This window comes from Lygodium microphyllum, chromosome 22, assembly GCF_053477565.2.
Source record: "Lygodium microphyllum isolate KBCC chromosome 22, Lygodium_microphyllum_v1.1.10, whole genome shotgun sequence".
In the NCBI taxonomy this organism is placed as follows: Eukaryota; Viridiplantae; Streptophyta; class Polypodiopsida; order Schizaeales; family Lygodiaceae; genus Lygodium; species Lygodium microphyllum.
Genome location: NC_141156.1, coordinates 86298658 through 86322283, shown reverse-complemented (window position 1 = coordinate 86322283; position 23626 = coordinate 86298658). Strand labels below are relative to the sequence as shown.

General features: G+C 39.0%; 1 protein-coding gene across 1 annotated transcript; it reads right to left on the bottom strand.

Moving 5' to 3' along the window:
• Positions 1–14385: 14385 nt before the first annotated feature.
• Positions 14386–16405, bottom strand: LOC148017377 (uncharacterized). The gene has a single exon (XM_087663281.1). It carries the CDS (start codon positions 16123–16125, stop codon positions 14440–14442), a length of 1686 nt encoding a protein of 561 aa, XP_087519407.1. The 5' UTR covers positions 16126–16405; the 3' UTR covers positions 14386–14439.
• Between the last annotated feature and the right edge of the window lie 7221 nt (positions 16406–23626).

The window sequence follows — 23626 nt, the reverse complement described above, 5'->3', positions numbered from 1 at the left end:
TATGGTTTTTCAAAAACTAAAAATTCAGTTATCCATGTCATCCTTAGAACATACTAAAACCGATGGATAGACCGAACAAGCAAATCAAACCATGGCAAATATATTGCAAGTATATGTCTCCCCATAGGCAATCTAATTGGGGACATTATCTTGCTCAAATTGAGTTTGCTTATTATGACAATGTTAAGTATTCGCTACTAATTTTTGCCAATTTATGCTTATGTATGATTATGAACTGAAACCACAAATTGCCACAGAGCTCAAGGGGATGAAAATAAAATCCATAGTTGACTTCTAGCACAATATGCAGGAAATGTTGGTGTTTGCTAAGAAAAGCATTAAAACGACTCACGATCATGCTACTTTTTATACTAACCAACACTATACTCCTTAGGATCCCTACCAATGACTAACAATAAGTACTATAAGTGACTTCAATTCTTCTAGATTACTGAGAAGATAAGTAGCATATCCTATGAGCTAGATTTACCTTTGAAATCCAAGTCACACCCTATATTCCACATGAGTCATTTAAAAGAACAATTGGGATAAGTGAACTGATTGTTTCAATTGAGCAAGTCCCATAGATCAAGGATTGTCACAACTCTATAGAAACAGAATTTGTATCCTTTTTCATTAATTTGTCTATATAATGATTTATTAAATTTATTTCCTTTGCACTAATTAGATATAAAGAAAAGTGCATTGGAGCTGGCCACTGATGAGTGGTCATAGGTTATGGTGGACCCACACGGTGGGTTAGAGAAAAGATAGTTCACACTTCCACCTATATGACCCAATTGGGCGCCTGTGACTAGAACTCACGCATATCAGGGTTAGACTCGCACACAGAAAGGATTGATGCCTTGAAGTGTGGGCTAGATCCACCAGAACAGACAGTTACAATCAACAAGATGGCATGATCATGAAAAGCTTGTATAATGTGCATGTGTGGGCTGAAAGCTTGAAATGCACATTTCTTTGCATAGGAAAGTCACATGAAGATTCGGATACCATTTTTGCGATGTACACGGAAAAAGCTTTCATATGATACCCATATTGGGGGGGTCCCTAGATTCTAGGAGATCCCTAAATTTTAGGAGGTCCCTAAATTTTAGGAGCCTCGAATTAGCCTAAAAATGCTAGTCCTAAAAAAATAGGGATGTCATTCTAAAAATAGTAAGTTCTGTACTCTGACTGTGCTTACTAAATTTGGTTGTTTCTATTCTTGACAGTATTCAACCCAAAAAGGAAGGCCATAAAGAAGAGACAAGTGTCAAGACACTTGTCACACAAGTTTCCAAGTGTCCCACCACTTGTCACATCTCATGACATGTGGCTGGACACTTGTCTTGTGCTACTCCACTTTCCCCTTTTGTACTAGCTCTCCCCTCTCCTATAAATAAGAGCTCGTTTTTCTTCATTCAACATCATTTTTCTTTGCTGTAAACTCATGTACAGCACCCACAGATAGCCAGAAACTGGCCCCATCCATCCCCATCATCATCCCCCACTTCTCCATTATCAAATTCCTCCATATTCCCTCTTCTATCACTACTGTTTTACAAGACATCAAGCTTGTAAATTCATTACAGCACCTCCTTCTCGAGCTCTTTCTTCCATTTTAGCTACAAGAAGCAAGCCCTATCCATGTACTGCTGATCAACGATGGAGAAAGGCTGAATTCCCCTTTTTCTTCTCTCATACTGTAAAGAAATCAGTTCTTATCATTGCATAATAGATAATGCATGTGTGTTTGTACATCTTTGCATGATCTTGTGAGAGTGAGAATTACTTCTTCTCACTCTCAGGTTGATTGTAACTGAGCTCTTCCCTAAGGGACTTGAGTTGAGCAGAAATACATTCCTTCGGGGGGGGGGGGTTGCCCATCTTCAACCCTCAATCTTGTCTCCATTACTTTTACATTTTCATGGCTGTAATTTTGTGAGTAATTTTCATTTTCAGCTTTACGTGTTCATTCTCTTTTATATTAAATCTCGAAAACAAGCGAATATCATAATTGTTAAGCATACTACGTTGTTCGGGGCGTTTACAGTGGTATCAGAGCTTTGGCTCGGTCCTCACCCCCAACACTGGTAGTGCTTACAACTATAAGTTTGTTTGTTTTAGCCCTTGCATTGAGTGCTTGAGCATATTTTTTTTCTTTAGTCTCAATGGATCAATCGAGTGCTATCCTTCAAGCCATTCAAAGTCTTAGAGAGGAGAATCAGCAAATTCGTGAGCAACTTCTCAAACTAGAAAAAGTTGAGAATCCCAGAGAATTCAAGGAAAGAAGCCCATCTACTTCAAGGAGACAAAGCCATACCAATGAAAGGAGCCGATCAAGAAGTCCAACTACTTCTAAGAGACAGTCCCATTCTACTTCAAGACAAAGAAAGAGATCGCGTCGAAACTCATCCTCTTCTTCAAAGTCATCTGGCGCCTATTCTGATGGATCCTCTTCTAGTAATGAAGAGTCACACCCTTCTCGTGGAAGACCTCATCATCGTCAAAGGCATCGACATTCTTCACTCTCGTCTCCATCTTCATCCCCATCAAGCACTTTATCATCTTCAACCTCAAGATCCGAGCATGGACGAAGGCATAAGAAGAAGAAGAAGACTAAGTCACTATCTCAACTTGAAAAGAAAATCAAGTTCAGTATGTATGATGGTTCCCGAAATCCTGATCTTCTTCTGAAGTTTATTCGTCAATTTCAAATTTTGTATGGTCGTGACAAGTATAAAGAAAAAGAAAAGATTAAGTTTGCAGCTTTACATTTAACCGACTTAGCCCATACTTGGTGGACGGGGTTGGAATATGATCATGCTGCCCCAAAATCATGGCGGTCCTTTGTTCGCCTGATACAAAGCCAATTTCTTCCTGTTCATTTCAAAAGAGATGTAAAAATGGAATGGGATCAGCTTTGGCAAAGGAAAAATGAGTCACTTGGTGACTATACCAAGAGATTTTGGGAGCTACTTTTGAAGGTCCAACATTTCAAGAAGATCAGCAGTTCAGAAAAGCTTAGGAAGTTTCAAGGAGGTTTGCATTTTAAACTTCGTATTGCTCTTAATCATTATCATTGTTCTAGTCTTAGGGAACTCATTGACCATGTTGAGACATGGGAAATGGAGCACAATGGCAACAAATCATTCCAAAAGAATTATAAGAAGAGAGTAGCTGATGATGAGGAGTATTCAGCCCTAAATGAAGGACAAAAACAGTGGCAAAAGCAGCCACCATCAAATCAAAAGAAGATGAAGCCCTATGCACCTCCTAATGCTCCTCAATTTCGCTCCAATCTATACCCACAAGCAAAGCAATTTTCCGATAGAAGAAAAGCAACGCTTCATGAAAGAAGGGAAGTGCTTTAAATGTGGACAAACAGGCCACATAGCGAAGCAATGTCCAAACAAGGGACAAAGCAAGGTTTCTGACAACAAGCCTAAGTCGCCAGCGAAAATCAATGCTATCAGTGATGTAGTTGCAAACACAACTCACACTCCAGAGACGCGCAAATTATTAAAAGCTTGGGGACAGTTGCAAGGTAAGCAAGCACTATTCTTGATAGATCTTGGGGCGAATGAAAATATTATTTCCTTGCAATTAGCTAAAGAGCTTGGATTAAAGAATGAAGAGATGGACACTCCGGCAGAAGTTCGCCAAGCTTTAAATGCTGATGAAGGTGACATAGTGAAGACTGTGATACCCTACATTGGCAAGCTCAAGTTTCAAATTCAAGGCTACAGTGACGAAGATACCTTCTGTATCGGAGACCTTGATGGTTGCGATGTGATTCTTGGCATGCCATGGAATCATAGAATAGATTCAACCATCTTCTCTCAGAAAAAGAAGGTAGAACTCACCAACAAAGGCAAGAAGTACGAGATCCAAGCTGGAGTTTCTGGAGACACCATACCTATGGTAAGCCATATGCAAGTCTCTAGAGCAATTAAGGATTGTGTTCAATGTTGTTTGCTTTATGTCACTGATGTAAAAGATAATATGAATGCTGAAAACCAAGAGCAACTTCAGCTCTTGGAAAAGTATAAAGATTGTTTTTTGGAAGATCTTCCTTATCAGCTTCCCCTAGAAAGGCCAGAAGACCATCATATTGATATTATCCCGGGCAATTCTCCTCCTAATATAGCACCATACCGTGTGAGCCGTCCTCAACAAGAAGAAATTAGAAAGCAAGTCGAAGACCTACTCAACCGTGGGCTAATTAGGCCAAGTAGCTCACCATTTTGTTCACCGGTTCTTCTTGTTCAAAAGAAAGATGGCACATTCAGGATGTGCATTGATTATCGAGCCCTCAACAAAATCACCGTGAAGAATCGGTTTCCTATTCCCAGAATTGACGACATTTTGGATCGTCTAGGAGGCTCAAAGGTTTTCAGCCGCATTGATTTAAAGAGTGGTTATCATCAAATTAGGGTAATACCACAAGATGTACACAAAATTGCTTTCCGCACTTCATACGGTCTTTATGAATTCTTGGTGGTTCCTTTCGGATTAACCAATGCACCAGCCACCTTTAATCGAATGATGGAGCGCATCTTTAGAGAGCATCGACAATATGTCGGTACTTTCTTTGATGATATTCTTGTCTTTAGCAAGAATGAAGAGGAGCATCATCAACACTTGGAAATTGTTCTACAATTACTACAACAAAATCAACTCTTGGTAAATGGTAAAAAGAGTGAATTTTTCATGCATAAAATAAATTACCTTGGGCATATCATCTCTTTTGAAGGGATTCAGATGGATCCTGAAAAGATCAGGATAATCCAAGAATGGCCTCATCTTCGTGATGTACATGAGGTGCGATCGTTTCTTGGCTTATGTTCTTATTACCGCCGCTTCATCAAGCATTTTGCACATATGGCTTCTCCACTTCATGACCTTACAAAGAAGAAGATCTCTTTCCAATGGAAGGAAAAAGAGAAGGCAGCCTTCACAAGGCTGAAAACAGCTCTTACTTCTGGACCTGTTCTTATCATTCCAGATCTGGTAAAACCATTTGTGGTGGAAGCAGATGCTTGCGGTGATTGTATTGGTGCAGTGCTAAATCAAGAAGGCCATGCCGTAGCCTTTGAAAGCCGCCGTCTAAATGATGTGGAGAAAAGGTATGACATTTATGAAAAGGAGCTCTTAGCAATGGTTCATGCTTTAAAGATATGGAAACATTATCTTTTAGGCAATGAATTCCTTATTAAAACCGATCATCAAAGCTTGAAGTATTTCAAGACTCAAAAGCATTTGCAGGAGAAACATGCAAGATGGAAAAATTTCTTGTCTATGTTTCATTTTCAAATTATGTACACTCCAGGGAAACAAAATGTAGTTGCTGATGCACTTTCTAGAGTGCCTCGCATTGCAACTATTACAGTGGCTCATCATGAAGATTTTCAAACGATGAAGAATACTTATGATGAAGATACTGATTTTGCAGCAATTTGGTCAAATTTACAGCAAGGAGGTTTTCATCCAGATTATTCCATCAAGGACGGTTACCTTCTCATGAACAATCGCCTTTGTGTCACTCTTCCTGTTCGACAAAAGGTGCTTAAAGAAAGTCATGAACCCCCTTATGTAGGGCATAGAGGAAGGGCAACCACTCTAAGTACAATTGAGCGCTACTTTTATTGGCCAACATTACGAAAAGATACACATAACTTCATTGAGGCTTGTCTAGTATGCCAAAAATCCAAATATGATAGGCAGAAGATTCCAGGATTGTTACAACCTCTTCCAGTGCCCAAAGATCCATGGGAATCTATCACAATGGATTTCATCTCAGGTATTCCAAGAACACCTCAAGGTCATGATATGATTTGGGTCATAATTGATAGATTCAGCAAACAATCACATTTTATTCCATGTCATAAAACATTGAAATCCGCAAAGCTGCAAGACTTTTCATTCAACATATCTTCAGGTTACATGGTATGCCTTCTGAGATCATTTCAGATAGAGACTCCAAATTCACAAGTAACTTTTGGCGTGCTTTATTTGAGAATTTGGGAACCACTTTAAAGTTCTCCTCAGCTTTTCATCCTCAAACTGACGGCCAAACAGAGGTGATGAATCTCACTCTTTTGGATATGTTGAAAGCTTATGTTAATGAACATAAGTCACAATGGGAGAAATATCTTCCATTATTGGAGTTTGCTTACAACAATACAATGCACTCATCCACAGGGAAAGCTCCAAATGAAATAGTACAGGGTAAAGTGATTCCCCCTCCAATTATTCGCACCAAAGATAAGATTTTTGCTGCTGATGAGTTTGCTTCAGATTTAAAAACCGCAGTGGATCAAGTTCGAGCCACTATCAAAGTTGCCCAAGAGCGACAAAAGAAGCAAGCGGATAAACGAAGAAGACCTTTGGCTTTTGAAAAAGATCAATATGTCTTGCTAAAGTTTGATAAAAGCAGGCTCAAACAAGGTTCTGGTCAAAATTCATCTTTTCCAAAGCTCTCCAGTAGATACTTTGGACCCTTCAAAGTGATTGAGAAAATAAATGAAGTTTCTTATCGACTTGAACTTCCTGCTCATTGGAAAATACACAATGCTTTTCATGTAAGTTTGCTAAAACCTTACATAGGACCAGAACCAAAGGAACCCATTACTGAAGATCCCCCAGAAGTTGAAGAAACAGAGCAACTCTTGGAACCTGAAAAGATTTTGTTTCTCAAGGATCGAACCACGAGAAGTGGCCTTGTGACACGAAAATTCTTACTAAAATTCAAGAATCTACCCACAACAGATGCACAATGGGTAGATGAAAGATTCATGAAGGATTATCCAAATATTCTACAGCAATATCAACAAGCTTTTCAGCTGAGGACAGCTGAATAAAAGCCAGAGGGCTGTCACAACTCTATAGAAACAGAATTTGTATCCTTTTTCATTAATTTGTCTATATAATGATTTATTAAATTTATTTCCTTTGCACTAATTAGATATAAAGAAAAGTGCATTGGAGCTGGCCACTGATGAGTGGTCATAGGTTATGGTGGACCCACACGGTGGGTTAGAGAAAAGATAGTTCACACTTCCACCTATATGACCCGATTGGGCGCCTGTGACTAGAACTCACGCATATCAGGGTTAGACTCGCACACAGAAAGGATTGATGCCTTGAAGTGTGGGCTAGATCCACCAGAACAGACAGTTACAATCAACAAGATGGCATGATCATGAAAAGCTTGTATAATGTGCATGTGTGGGCTGAAAGCTTGAAATGCACATTTCTTTGCATAGGAAAGTCACATGAAGATTCGGATACCATTTTTGCGATGTACACGGAAAAAGCTTTCATATGATACCCATATTGGGGGGGTCCCTAGATTCTAGGAGATCCCTAAATTTTAGGAGGTCCCTAAATTTTAGGAGCCTCGAATTAGCCTAAAAATGCTAGTCCTAAAAAAATAGGGATGTCATTCTAAAAATAGTAAGTTCTGTACTCTAACTGTGCTTACTAAATTTGGTTGTTTCTATTCTTGACAGTATTCAACCCAAAAAGGAAGGCCATAAAGAAGAGACAAGTGTCAAGACACTTGTCACACAAGTTTCCAAGTGTCCCACCACTTGTCACATCTCATGACATGTGGCTGGACACTTGTCTTGTGCTACTCCACTTTCCCCTTTTGTACTAGCTCTCCCCTCTCCTATAAATAAGAGCTCGTTTTTCTTCATTCAACATCATTTTTCTTTGCTGTAAACTCATGTACAGCACCCACAGATAGCCAGAAACTGGCCCCATCCATCCCCATCATCATCCCCCACTTCTCCATTATCAAATTCCTCCATATTCCCTCTTCTATCACTACTGTTTTACAATACAGCAAGCTTGTAAATTCATTACAGCACCTCCTTCTCGAGCTCTTTCTTCCATTTTAGCTACAAGAAGCAAGCCCTATCCATGTACTGTTGATCAACGATGGAGAAAGGCTGAATTCCCCTTTTTCTTCTCTCATACTGTAAAGAAATCAGTTCTTATCATTGCATAATAGATAATGCATGTGTGTTTGTACATCTTTGCATGATCTTGTGAGAGTGAGAATTACTTCTTCTCACTCTCAGGTTGATTGTAACTGAGCTCTTCCCTAAGGGACTTGGGTTGAGCAGAAATACATTCCTTCGGGGGGGGGGGGGGGGGGGTTGCCCATCTTCAACCCTCAATCTTGTCTCCATTACTTTTACATTTTCATGGCCGTAATTTTGTGAGTAATTTTCATTTTCAGCTTTACGTGTTCATTCTCTTTTATATTAAATCTCGAAAACAAGCAAATATCATAATTGTTAAGCATACTACGTTGTTCGGGGCGTTTACAAGGATGCTACTTGTGATATTTCACTTAAATTTGAATTGATTCTTGACCTTAGGACTAAAAGATCCCATTGGACCATTTATCCCGAGTATTTGGTCAAGTGAAAAAAATGTTCAAACACGAAGGCTAATTGGGAGTTAGTGTGTTCATTGAAGAGTCACTTCCCTCACTTCGTCCTTGAGGATATTGTTAATTGTTCATAAGGGGAGAAGTGTTACATCCTTGGACATCCAGATGGGTGCTAGTAGCATTGGAAAAAATGATCATGAAGTGACTTAGTACAAATGTACTAAGGACACTTCAAGGTTAAGGCATCAGAGTCCTATTTATAAGACTCGAGGCCCTATTGTACACGTTCATATTAATAGGTGGTTGTAAATGATGTAAAAGAAAATATGGTTGCAAAAAATGTGGGTCCATAGTACAGACCTTGAGTGGACCAATAGATCTATCCTCTAGTAGGTCTACCAAGAGACCATGTAGTGGTAGGTTGTGTGTAGGTAGCACTTATATGAGTACAAAAAATGTATCATAGATGGAAAAAGAAAAAGTGGTTGAGCCACTTGGTGTGGCATATGTTTTTATAGGTTATTTACATATAGACGATGAGTCATATAGCTTAGATGAGAGTATGGATATAGATTTTGGGATTCCAATTGTTTATATACTTCGTGTGAGGAAAGCCAAGGCCGATGTAAAATAATCATAGAGTTCTTAACAAATGCACAGATCAACTAGAGTAAGATATCTTGTGTAGAGAGGTTATGTTACTCCCCATCATGTATTTATAACAAATATTGTTAAATTAGTTAAGCTCACTTGTTTTAAGGAAGTTATTTGTCATGCGCATTGGCAGACTAAAACATCCCCCTTGAATCCAACTTGCGTACAAGCCATATCCACAATGAAAGGGATTGGATATCAAACTTGCCTCTTAGCCATAGAGCCAAATGGGCTCACCCTTGCGTCCAAGAGCTAGTAGCACTTCGAATCATGACCACATCCCAAGGATTGGTGTCCCATACCACTAGCCCGCACGGCCAACGGGCCAAGAGTAAGAGTGGTAATCACATAATACCAACTACTCATCTCATCAAATAGTACACCTCTGCTTACTCTATCTCACATTGTAGTCGAATTATAATACTCGCAATCCTAGTGCTCAAGGGAATACCGAACATATATACACTTTTTAGCCTTTTGATCCAACTTTTTTTTTGCTCATCAAACACACATATATATATACAATATAACCAAACACTTAAAATGTGATAATAAATAATATTTCTTACTAATAAACTTCTCCTCCAGTGTCACATCATACAATACAACACCAAGAGTCTTGCTCATAACATATATAATTGTAGAAATAGCTTCAGTCCAATATTAATGAGGCATATTCATATAGTCATCAAAGCTAATGTAATTTCAGCAATGTGTATGTTCTTCCTTTTAGCAATACAATTTTGTTACAAAGTATTATATACATATAAACTACCTCTAAATTTCATGTTTGCTTCAAAAAATTAGAAAATTCATTAGAAATATACTCTCCCCCTCCATATGACCTCAAGTACTTAATCTGCACACCTATTTATTTCTCAACCAGATTCAAAAAGTCCTAAAAGTGAAAACATGTCGCTTTTCACCTTCATGACATACATGGACCCCACATATCCAAATGTACAACATCCTATAAATGTCTACTTATATATTATCATGAGGAAACACATACCTTGTTTATTTTTCAAATTGACATGCCTCACAAACTTTCTATCAACACTTCAAACTTAAGTAAGCCTATCACAATTTCACGTGACTATATTCTTCAACCGTTTACATGGCCAATGTGTTTATATCAAATGTCAATATTAGCCACAACTCCTACACCTTATGCAAACATGGTAGGCTCTAACTCGAATACATTTACATCCAAGGTAAACATTCTATCCAGACTCCACATACTTGCCTTTTGCAACCAACTGGCATCCATTCTTGAAATATTCTATAAAGCAGCTATCCTAATTGAACTTTACTTACAATCCTTACTTGACCATTTATAAGGAAACTCAAATTCTTTGTAGTGTTAGGTATATACAACACATCAACTAAGCACTTCAACTTTTTCGCCCTACATAAATAATTAAACACTCTTAACATGAGCAATAAAATGTGTTGTAATGTCACCTATTTCCACAAAACCAAGCATTTCTAGGATTTTCATCTCTGTATAACCATTCTCCATGAGACATCGTATGGTTAGAGACACCTGAATCCACATACAATACATCATCACTCAATGTTGATATATCTATATTCACTAGACCCATCGTATGATGCATAAGAAATATCTTCTTATTATCAACTTGATTGCTAATAGATGCATACTTGTTATAATGGCTTCTCTCATTTTTGTTATTTCTACCTCTTTTCTTTTATGAAAGTTGTATGTAATACAACTTTCCTAACAATAATTATAGCATTCTCTACTATCATAACCTGTGTTTTATTTGCAATGTCCTTTGTGGCTCCACCTACCTCGAAGACTTGCCTCTAGCACCTATATGTGACTACTCTTGTGACTTATAAGACTCCCCTAATTTTGCCCATAACAACCGCCAACGCAACCTCTATTGCCGCAATCTTTACCTCTACTTGTATTACAATGAAGACGATGCAACAAGAGCCACTTATCTTTTAATATCAATATGGATATTAGATTTGCAAAATCAACTCATATTGATGGATATTCAAACCTACTTGTGCTCCTTGCCTGGACTATCCAAACATACAACCACTATATCATCATCATCAACCTATATTTTAATAGATCCAACAGCTTCATCAATGCTCTTAATCTTCAATGCATAGTCATTGATAGACAAACTAAAACATTTGATATTGTTTAACTAAGACTTCAACTATAACTTTTTGGCTTTGGTATACCAAACAATTTGACCATGTTATCCTATGCTTCTACAAGACTGACTACATCTTATACATGCCCAATCATGTTGTCTAAAATACAAATGAAAAGCCAACACAACTTTTCAAGCTCCATGATTCCATTCCTTAAATGCCTTTGCCTTCTCAATCATAGCATTTTGCTATAGTGACTCTAGGGGCTCTACAGTATCTCCTTTAATGTAGTCTCCATAGCCTTTACCCATAAGGAAATTGGTCAATTTAAACTTCCAAGCATATAAGTTATGATTGTCAAGCTTGTCAATGATAATCGAATTAAATCCCTCAGACATTATACAGTAGAACTCCAAATTTTACTATTATTAATACCTTGTTGATTCAAATAAATTATCACCTATATCGTCTTAGTATATAAATCTTCTTCTTCTCTTCTGCTTAACACTACCAGTCTACAAAAGAAAAAGGGAAAATACAACATAGTAATATACAAGCGATCCAGAGTAAACACACTAACTCAAAAGATGACTAGATAGATGTTCCATAACTCAATTAGTTGGACTAACTCATATTGAGCTATAGATTATCACTGGAAGCATATGCCAATGAGGCACTAACCATGCCAATCATCTAAGTACATGAGTGTTAGCACATGATGAGCTTGACATCTCAATAGTGCAATATGTCACTATTATGCAACAAATTAAAAAATAATGAAATCCACAATAAATCCAATAACTAACAACTTATTTTTATAGAATAAAACTAAACTAAATATCATGGTATACACATTTTTTGTGGACTCTACAATTGATAATTTGCAACATAAAGTCGAAACATTCAAGTGCAACTTGTGGAGACGTAAAGTAGCCTAATTGGCATTACACTTTGAAGGGCTAGTGGTGGCAAAGTCAACAAATCGATGTTGATAATCAACCATACTACAAATATCAATCCTATACAGGCTGAGTGGATAATTGATCTGAACATGAAGATTGGGGACTCCAGTCCATGACGTGGGAAAGCTGGCACATCAAATGTTAGCTTTGCCTAATATACTAATCAATTCAAATGCTGACAAAAGCTCTAATGCCATGTGAGAACAAGTGGACTCGCAGAGTACTAACTGGTCAGATAAATGAAAAGTGAAATGATGATACTTATTCATAAGCCACTGACAATATGGTAGAACAAAGGAGGCAATTGCTTAACAAGTCAAAGGAACAGCAAAGGGTTGAAGCAAAAGGTGGTAGAAGCCAGCTGTGGATCAGGCTGTGGTGTGCCAAAATGGAGTCGAAGACACCACAAATTTGTATGCATCCCAAAACGAGAGCAGCTAGCTAACACTCCAAGGAGTTCAAACTGCTAGGATTAATGCCAGATGGTGAAGGAGTTCAAACTGCTAGGATCAATGCCAGATGGTGAAGGAGAATCTGCGTTTTGACCGTTGGAGCAATCTAGAGCAGCAGGGCTTGATGTTGCATTTCATCTCTGGAAGACTGTCTGGCAGGTAAAGGCAGCAGTGTGGGCTGCAAATCAGGCTACCTGGCAGCAGGGAGCTGGAACAGTTACAGACTAGGACAGCTGGATGGATGCCTAGACCATCTTGGATGATGCATCACATGGCAGGCTGAACAGCAGTCTCATATATAGCAGACTGAAAGGGGATGATAATGTTTACACCAATAATTGGGGATAAAGTCTGGCTAGTCTCCTTGGCTCCTTGTAGAGAGTTTTTGGAGGCTTTTGTCTAACATAAAACTGAAATATAATAAATAAGTTTGAAATAATTCTAGTTTTCTGTTTTGGGTCTATTCTAGTCTTGCAATTAATTTTGGCCTAAATTCTCATTCCTTCATAATCTGATTCTCTTATGGTCCATGCGTAAAACAAGAGGCCACAGATATTTTCAGCTTTTGGAATTAGTAAGAATCCTTGCTATAATAATAATTCATATATGTAGACAAAAGTTGGCTCCAAAACTGACTTCATGAGGTGCTGAGCAAGCAGTTTAAACAACTGCAGAGGTTGCTCTTCTATTGGACTGCATACTAGAAGTCCTACCAAGCCAGATCAAACTTACCAGTGCAAACCCATTTTACCAACTTAAGGACAGTGAACACACTTTACCATGGTGATGCGAACACACAAAAGTGTGCCACTCCATCTGGCCTAATGGCTGCCAATCTGATCCTCTGGAGCACAGCAAATACATTTCTCCACCATTGACTAGGTTGCAACCTGTAACCCACACCCTTCAACAAAACGAAGTTAGGAGCTCCACCACTTGAACCACAAAGTCAGAACTCACTGCCTTAATCTGATAGTGATCGCCCTGCTGTCTCTTTAACTGTGAAACAGGGGAGTCAAATGCTCAGCACACTTGGTTTTGATACAGTATATGCAGAACAGGACACCACTGATGACTCTTCTAATCTAAATCCTTTCTACAGGATTTTGAATTTTCCCATGGTACATGGCATTCTCCTCAAAAAGTAAACCTATTACAGCATGTGGCAGTGAGAACCTAGGCCAGTGTTTGTTGTGGGTGGGCATGCATGCTCCAGCCTATTCCCATTTCCATAAGTTCAGGTGTGTGCACCCATAGGGACAAATGAAATTGTGCAATAGGCAGATTCCCTGGATGTCCCTAGGGGGGCTGGAAGGCCATGGAAGTGGGCGAAAAGGTGATGGGACAACAGCCAGTCCAGCGGGTTATTTAGGAAAAGGCAGTTCTATTTTGGATCAGAATAAATTCCGCTACCTGCATAAAATCTAACATAAATGCAGGGTACTGGTATTGGATCAGAATAAATTCCGCTACCTGCATAAAATCTAACATAAATGCAGGGTACTGGTAAATCCATCAATACTGCAACTTAGTTCTAGAAGGATGATAAACACAAACTGCAAGCCCCGGCTAGACACAGGTTCAATATCACTAAAGAAAAGAATACTAGGCAACATGGCTCATCAAGATAAAGCTTTGATCTCGTAAGAAAAATCTGTAATCAGTTTTAACATGTGTAAAACTCAGCCAATTGGTTGAGTGTGCCAAAAGCACAATATACTGAAGGCTTCTTCTGGAACCACCCTCGCAATTAAATGACATGTAACAAATAGACTAATTAACCTTATCAGTTTATTCTTGGGAAAATCTTTTTTTAAACATCAGTTTAGAACATATGCCGTCTGGTATAGCTATATACAACTTGCCTTGCTTTAGGATGAAGAAGAATACCTACTAAACCTATAACTGCTATTGTGGTGCTGAGTAGAACATGTGATGTTCCCATTGTTAATCTTGAACGCTTCTTTAAGCCTGATATATTAAGCTTTTGTAATTTTGACTTCAACTTTATCTCTCTCTCTGATGAAAGCTTGATATTCTCCTTCTCATTATCCACTGCCAGCTCTAAATTCTTTGCTTTCTCCCTTAAATGCTCTAGCATCTGTGCATCAGATTTCAACCTCTTCACAATATCGTCTAGCTCGTAATTACCAGTTTCCAATGCCTGCTTTTCTACCTGGAGTTTTGAAACTTGGCTCTCAAGTTCCTGCAATCGCTGCTGGCTCATGTTTACATCAGCCTCCTGCATGCTGAAAGATGATTTGACCGCTTCCAGATCTCTTTCAAAGGTGTTGATACTGCTCTGTGTGATTTCTAAAGACCTTGTCAGAGAGGCATTGGCTGCCTTCTCTTCCTCGAAGGCCACCAAATCATTTTGGTGATTGCTTCTCCTGGACTGTAACTCCTCCTGTAAACATGCAAGTCTTGTCTCTAAGTCCTTTCTTCTAGCAACCATTACATTATCCTCTTCATGCAGGTTTTGAATCCTACTTTTAGTTCCATACAACTGGCTCTCAAGGTTACTGTCCAACTCTTCAGCCTCTGCCATGGAATCCTTGAGTCCAACAATTACCCTCTTGTTTTCAAAGGCCTTCTCTTCTGCCATGCAAGATGCAGCCATCAACTTGGCAATCTCTTTTCCAAGAGCTTTTTCATCTTCCTGTAGTTCTGCAACCTGGGCAACTGTTTCAGCACTTTTGGTACCCAGGAGAGAAATTTCCTGCAGATATTCCTCTTTCTGTAGCTTCAGCTTCTCAACCTCAAAGCATAGGAGATGGAGCTTGGTCTGTGACGCAGAGGCAACCTCCCTGACTTGGTTAAAATCATTGACGAGAGAATTCAAACTCTGAAGTGACTCAACTAGGCGTGAATCCAATGCCATCTTATCCGCAAATACTTTCTGATTATCTTCTTGTAGAGATATATTCTCTGCTTTAAAAGCATCCACTTCCCTGAGAGCAGCTGCAAGATCGACCCCAGCATTCCTTCTCTGTTCCTGTAGTTTTGCGATGTCTTCATGCACTGCATCAATTCCAGCCTTACTTCTTTGCAGGTCGGTTTCCAACAGCTCTCTCTTTTCTTCCATAGCATGAATTGCAGTTCTGCAAGAGTCGATTTCATTCACCATAGCCTGATTATGGTGCACGTAAGCCTCAATAATGCTGGCATCCCCGTTCACGTCTACAGCTTGTTCCGCATCTCGCTTGCTTAAATTATGCGCTTGCACCTCACCGTCTGCCATGCTTGCATCAGGCAAAGCGTCCATACATGTAGCAGGCAAGGATTTACCTTCTTCCGAATCGCCGTTTAACATGCTAGGTACGGCGTTAGCATCGCCTTTTCCAACAATACCAGAAACAAGCTCGTTTTGCTGTCGATCGCCTTCTTCTTGACCGCTTGCTGCTCTTGGATCGTCCCGCACCACAGCGGTTACAGCAGCTGATTCCAGATCATCCTGATCTACTCGATCGCTCTGCCGTGTGGCGTCCAAAGAGCTATCCTCGGAGGCCATAGCCAAGCGTTTATGCCAAAAGCAGACGAAGAGAACACAAGCGAACCGCCGAATGCTCAAGCGACCATCGCCCCAAGGGATGCTACCGAGAACTTCTCCATCTTACAGAGAATCTATACACAGGAGAGAGAGAGAGAGGGGGAAAGCGAAGGCCTTTTCAGCGAATAATTCAATAAAAGGCTGTAGATCTAAAGGCATATATCAGAATTTAGAAGGCCTGCTGCCTTCGCACATGGCTCAGTTTACCTACAATCTCCGTCATTCTCGGAAGGGAGTCCGGAATGACTCCGGACTCCACTATATATCAAACTTGTGGGAGTCGGAGTGCAGCCACGTGTAGACCTATCAGATCTCAAATAGGTTGAGTTTCCTTCGTGTGACATACTCTTTTCCTCTCCTACTTACTAAAATTGCAGTCACCTTTACTTTCAAATTCAAATAGCGACGAAGCATGTGGTAGGAGTCCACAACCATGTTGTTTGTACTTGGTCCCAAAATTTTTGAAACTTGGTACCTAGAATAAAGCGATTTCGATTTGCTAAGGCCATTTATGGTGGTCAAGTGCAGATGCTTGGTTGAAAATAATGCGATAGAGAGAGAGAGAGGCAGAAATCCATAAGGCAAGCCACATTCAATCACAATCCTTAAGTGTGGCAGCATCTCTCCTTCAATTTGCGCCACACCTAGTTAAGCCCTTTACCTAGGCATGGCATGGCTCTTATAGGCCTAAGGCACAACCCAAGTACTTTGACTTTGATGCGCAACTCTTTAAACATGAAGGCAAACCATCCTCGTGTAGGTCGATGATTTCTAAAGCACAATTAATACACCACCTTAACAAATACACAAAATGGAGAGAACCTAAAGCCAAGGAGAGAGCGCATCAGGAACGAGAGCAAATGCTATGTAGCCTTAAGTACATATAGTTAGTGGAGCACCCTCGTTTTTGGAGGATACTCCATTGACCAAGCCAAGTCCTAAAGTAGTTAGAGTATAAGTTAAATGTGCTTGGTCCACACAAACTGAACTTTACTCTATCCACTCACATAGCTCAATTCAACCAATACGTGTCATGGATCTTAGGGCTCATTTACAAACTAGCCCAGACAAGTTTGTAGCATAGGGGCAATATCATGGACGTGTTACATATTGAACAATCCAAAATGTGCCCGTTTGAACAAAACTCATCCACCTTGTCCCCCTTTCAGCAAATATATACATGAGTTTTAAGCGAAAGGGGGCTTGAACCTGTGATTGTTTGTTGATGGCCACCCATCGAAACCAGTCAATCAATGTTCACTTCAAAAAATGGAAAGGACAATTATTAACTAAATATAAGTTGTATGTCCAGTTGGTATAAAAACAAGAGGCTCCTAATTTCAAGGAATTTCTACTTCTCAAGGTCGAATTGATGTGGATGTGTTTAAAACTATTACTCTAACTAAAACTTAAGAAACATAACCAAGTACCCTCTTAAAAATGAGGGTACAAAGTACCTGCAAAATTGGGGACATTCTAATCACTAATTGACTAATTGGGCATTATCTAAGGTTCATTACATACAAGAGATGGATGTCAAAGAATGCTTGTGGATATTGGTATCCTAGTTGAAGGACCAACTAAAGTCTTTTGTGATGATCTCTCTATTATCTACCTTGCCAATAATCCTATCTTGCATGCCAAGCGAAACACATTGAGATACATTGTCACTTCACTCGAGAGAGAGTCTTGAACTAAGAGATTGATTTGATCCATTTTTCCACACATGATCAAGTTGCAATTATCTTCACAAAGCTACTTTGGACCACATAAGTTCAATATCTTTAAGAACAAGCTTGGAGTAAGCAAGTGCACTTCTATACTTGAGGGGGGTGATAAAACTTAGTTGCTAATTAGCACATAGGCAACTACTAATTAGTACACAAACAATGTTAACTAGCAAATAGACTGCAACTTCTTGCAATTCATCCACTAGTCAATGTAATTGTGCAAGCATGAGAACAAAAGCTTTCATTTCTCATTTTTGAGGTTAACTTCTTAAAAGAAGGTAAATTCTACATGAATTGTTTCATCTTCTCAAAACACCCATGGTAGAGGAAGAAATGCTAAATATTGATTACATGTGTGGTGGAGCCATGAAGGTAATGTCTGGAACCCTTGGGGCTTGTTGTACCTTCGTCAATATTCACACTTCCAAGCAACAAATGTCATATGGTTGGAGAATCACACATATGCACACTAAATAATCCACTTTGATATGGTTGGAGAATCATACATATACACACTAAATGGTCCACTTGTAAAAAATCTAGAGCATGGCTATGGAGGTTGAAAGAGGAAGAGTGAGCTCATAAAGTAACAAATATCAAGACCAAATGTCACACAAGTGAATTAGGTTCCAAGATGGAAGCTTAGACTCATAAACACAATCTTGTGTAGTGGACTAACAATGAGACAGACACTTTGTCGGAAGTACAAAAGTACTATGACATTGTATTAAAAAAGAGAGCAAGTACAATGCTTTATAGGAATAGACTAGGTTGCACGTTCCACCACTGTACATATGGGATTATGCATCCTAAGCCCACACTGCTCCATACAAACAGGCTAAGTTGAGTGTGATTGCCAATATCTCAGCACCCCTTCTCAATCACAACCACAAAAGCACAAAGTGTGTAGAGGCTTTAGTGAGCAACCACCTGAAAAGTGTGGGCACACCACCAAATTGATAAACACCAAAGGTTGTTGTAAAAAAGGCTAAGTGTGGGTACCAAAGACATGGTGGATATCCAAAGGTTGTAATAAGGACCTCACAAAGTGTACAACGACTCTAGTACAAGGTTACATGAGGAGTTTACAAGCTTATGTCAAAAGCATTAGGGCTAGGTAATACAAAGCTAAAAAATTCTATCAGAATAGAAGGACTAATGAGATTTGTCCTTCTCCTAGTGGTCTTCTTATTCTTCTTCTTCTTCTTCTTTAACAACAACTATATAGGCCTTTTGGGACCTCTTCCTGCCAAGACAAAATTTCTCCATGTGCCCGATCCTTTTGTAGAAGTCACATACCAGTTGATCTTTCTTGCCCTTATACCTAGTACTTACATATAACATTTGTTCATCTTTAGAGGTGCTTGGTTCTTCTTTGGATTTTACTTTCTTTTCTTCTTCTAGCAGGGAGGCCTTACTGTCAACCAGTTTAGGACTAGGGATGTTGATCAATGTCGTTGACACATTATTATAGTCAAGAGGCAGGCTTTTTAACAACACACCAATACAAATATCTTCATCCATCTTGAGATCAATTCCTGCAAGCTAAGTTAAGAGGCTTTCCATGTAGTTTAAGTGAGTTGCAAGAGATGTTTTTGATTTCATATCTAGTCAAAAAATTTCAATCAGTAATCCATACTTAGATAACTTTGATTGTGCACCAAACAAAGAATCTAATCTATTCCATGTATCATTAGAGGTTTCACAGGTATCCACATAGTGGATATAGCTATCATCCAATTCCAGTTTAATGATGGCCTATGCTTTCTCATCATTATTTTGCCAAGTAACTGCAAGGTCCACATCCCAAGGCTTCTTCTCATTTGCCATTGGTAATGGCCCAAAGACCCTTCTTCATCAGAATGAGTATGATGCGGGTTTGCCAAGTGTGGAACCCGACCCCTTTGAACCGAACAATTGGAGAGTCTTTGCCCATGTTGGAGCAATAAATCAACACCAAAACTCTCAAATTTGAGTAGCAGAAGATTTAATTGTGTCAAGAGATACAAGGAATGTAGTGTCAAATAACATTTGATAAGTATCAATGGATACTATACTTTCAAGCACTTGAGTTTGATGCTTTGATGCTAGGATTTCTCCCCTCCTTACTAAGTTGATGGAAAATGCTTACTAGAAAGAACTTCAAAATGGCTTCACTTGATTGAGGTTGATCAGTAACAAAGTTGACTTGCAATGTGTTGAAAAAACACAAACAATGGTAGCATAAAATTTCACTATGCTTGATGCTTGTACTTCAGTGAAAGCTTCAAAAGCTTTCCAAGGCTTGCTTTTTGGATGCTGAAATCTTGCTAGAAACTTCAATTCTCAGTGGATCATAGTGGCAAAGGTTTGGTTTAAGTGGCAAGAGTAGAAAATGAAGGAAAAAATGAGCTTAAAGGTAAGTGGCTATGGCTGCCAATTACGGTTTTAGGATAGTAGCCTGATACTTTGGCTGTAGCAGCTCACCCAATGGATCATTTGAGTTGAAATTTTGTCAGGAGGTAGGCCATATGATAAACTTCAAAAGCCCTATGGTAGCCCTTGACATTGTGAGGTGTGATGATGGCACCATCAGTTGAACAATAGCAGGTTGTTGGCTATGGCTTCCTGCAATACCACCTCTGAGTAATCTTCTAATATCTCTTTGCTGGAGTGGAATTTTCTCAAGCCCTCTTAGTGGAAGTAGGTCACCTATATGACCAACAAAGGTCCTATAATAACTTGTGGAATAATGTTCAAAATAGGGAGAGAGAACATGTCCAATTTACAACAGCGAAATTTGTGCCAGATCTGTGTTTTTCAACAATGTTGGGCTCTATGTTGCATAATGCCAGGCAATTTTGAGTTGGAAAGATGCGGCTTGACCTAAGGAGCAACTCTTGAGAAGAAAGCTCGAAGAGATATGGCCTAGTTGAGATATATGGCTGCTCCAACAGAGGTAGGTAGGTGTTGTCCATGGTAGCCAAGAGAGATAGAATGAAGATGGAGGTGGAAGATTAAGGGTTTATGTCAAGCTGAGCTAACCAAAGGTTGAGAGGAGCTGAAGGAGTGATTTGTATAGCTGAGCCATGCCCGACTAGGCTCTGATACCATGTAAAAAATGTCAATGTGTAGTGGAATGACGATGATACATACACTTTGCTGGAAGCACAAAAGTACTATGACATTGTATTAAAAAAGAGAGCAAGTATAATGCTTTATAGAAATAGACTAGGCTACAATCTCCACCACTCTGCATATGGGATTCTGCATCCTAAGCCCACACTGCTCCATACAAAGAGGCTAAGCTAAGTGTGATTGCCAATATCTCAGCACCACTTTGGTATGGCAAGCTTTCATGAGATTTGAAATATTTTCGAGTGAAGTCTAGAGAAAGAAATATATGCTCTCTCTCTCTCTCTCTCTCTCTCTCTCTCTCTCTCTCTCTCTCTCTCTGTTACAAAGCAAAACTGCTCCATACAAAGAGGCTAAGCTAAGTGTGATTGCCAATATCTCATCACCACTTTGGTATGGCAAGCTTTCATGAGATTTGAAATATTTTCGAGTGAAGTCTAGAGAAAGAAATATATGCTCTCTCTCTCTCTCTCTCTCTCTCTCTCTCTCTCTCTCTCTCTCTCTCTCTCTCTCTCTCTCTCTCTCTCTCTCTCTCTCTCTCTCTCTCTCTCTCTCTCTGTTACAAAGCAAAACACGTGGCAAATATGTTGCAGAAAAGTCTATGCTCTGAATCTTGACGTTTTGACATCACCATCGCGTTCGAAGTGTGCCAAAACCCCCAAAACAACTCTTCAAGCTCTGAATTCCGATTCCGAATGAGGGACAAATGAAAAAACTCAAATTTCACCCTGTTCTCTTGTTTTGCACATTGAATACCTAGCAGTCTTCAACTACAAATAATAAAAATAGGTTGGAACACTATCCTAACCTTAATTTAATTCGAGTGTGCACTCTAAACTCATAAATATCCATTAATTTGATATGTATTTTGCGGAATTACCCACGTGCACATTAAATTAATCTGATGCCCGAAAAGGACAAGCGTCCCCGTCCACTTCTCACACAAGGAATCCACCTTGTGTACGAGCTTCGAAAAATAAATAGTTTTACGGAATCCACCAAAAAACCTCACGGAATCCACCATGGAATATGCCTCCTGGCATCACTCTCTCTCTCTCCCAATGTGTGTGTGTGTGCGTGCATGTTTATTTATTTATTTATTTATTTATATGTATGCAACTCCAAGCTATCTTGAATGCTTAGAAGGGCTAACTGCCACAATAGTAAGAAAGGAATGGTTTTCTTATTGTCCGAAAGACTCCTAGGTTACATCACTTCTCAAAAGAGAAATTTGATTAAAAGCTAGAAACCTTGAAAAGCTTGCCTTTGAATTGTTCACCCTTAAGTAAAACTTCTACAATAAAAATTTGGTTGCACAAATAGTTTGGTGTCCTTTTCCCAATTATTGGTTCTCATCTTTGACATACCATTCTAGGGCATAAACTAAAATTCATAACTCCTCCAAGTGAGTCTTCTACTTTGAGCTAAGTAAATCCTCCAATTCTTTGCAAAGTAGATTGACAAAAAATGTGTTCACAAACTTTTGTTGGCTAAAGGACCTTTAGAAGGAAGTATGCATATGAAAGTTCACAAAATACTTGGTTGCAATACAAATGGGGGAGCTCTAAAGTAAACATTCATTGATCCTAGGCCAATCAAGACCTCATATTTGGTAGTCCAAGAAGGAGAACTCGCTTTGAACTCAAAGCTTGATTACTTAGAGCTCTTAGAACCTAGACCATGAATATGTGGGGGTTAGCACAATAGGAGTGGTAATTTTTTGAAAATGGGAGCAAACATGACTTAAAAATCTTCATACAAAAATTTGGTTTCTAAGTCATAAGAGTGTTGTATTGACAAAACAATGAGAGTGGTATCAAAATCTAGTGACCAATAAAAGCTAAGAAGTCAAAACAAGATCCACATGTCTACATGAGATGAGCCAAGATGTAGGTGTTAAAATCAATAAAAACTTGGTGATAAAAGACCAAGCACAAACATAGGCCCTCAAGCACTTTACAAAGTTCAAATAATGAGCTTGAGTGATTGCTATGCTAGGGACTAAGCACTAGTCAATGATTAGTGAAATCATTCAAGAACTAGCAAAAGTGAAAGAGTTGAATTTGGTGGGGGAAGGTGAACTAGCAAATATTGTTTTTTCATCTAGGACTTGAAAATAGATAAGGAGACCCTTTTATGATGTGTTCACATAGAACTAGTTTGATCATACAGGAATAACCCTAAGTGTTGCCACTCATTTAATCCCCATGATGATACCAGAGGCCAAAACTATGAAGCAAAGGCCATACCTTGGTACATACAAGCCATCAAGGATGAACAAGACAAGATTCTAAAATCATAGTTCATTTATGAAATTACTCACATGGGCTATGTACCTCCCATCACCATTATGCTCAAAAGGAATGGAAAATTTCAAGTGTATCCCAATTACAAGAATATCATGGAGCAACCAAAAGGGATAATTATCCATTGACTTTTACTAGAACATTTAAAAGTGAGTGGTATGGAAGGAATCCTACAATTTTTTGCATGGTTTCTAAAGAGTAGAATTGAGTGTGAGTCTATGCGACAACAACATAAAATAGTCTTTGGGGGTATTTGGGTACATAGCTATGCCTTTTGGATTGACCAATGCATTGGCTACCTTCAAAGTTGTA

What these genes read in the sequence shown, in the direction of transcription:
- LOC148017377 (XM_087663281.1), bottom strand. Translation starts at nt 16,125, where the DNA reads ATGGCCTCCGAGGATAGCTCTTTGGACGCCACACGGCAGAGCGATCGA.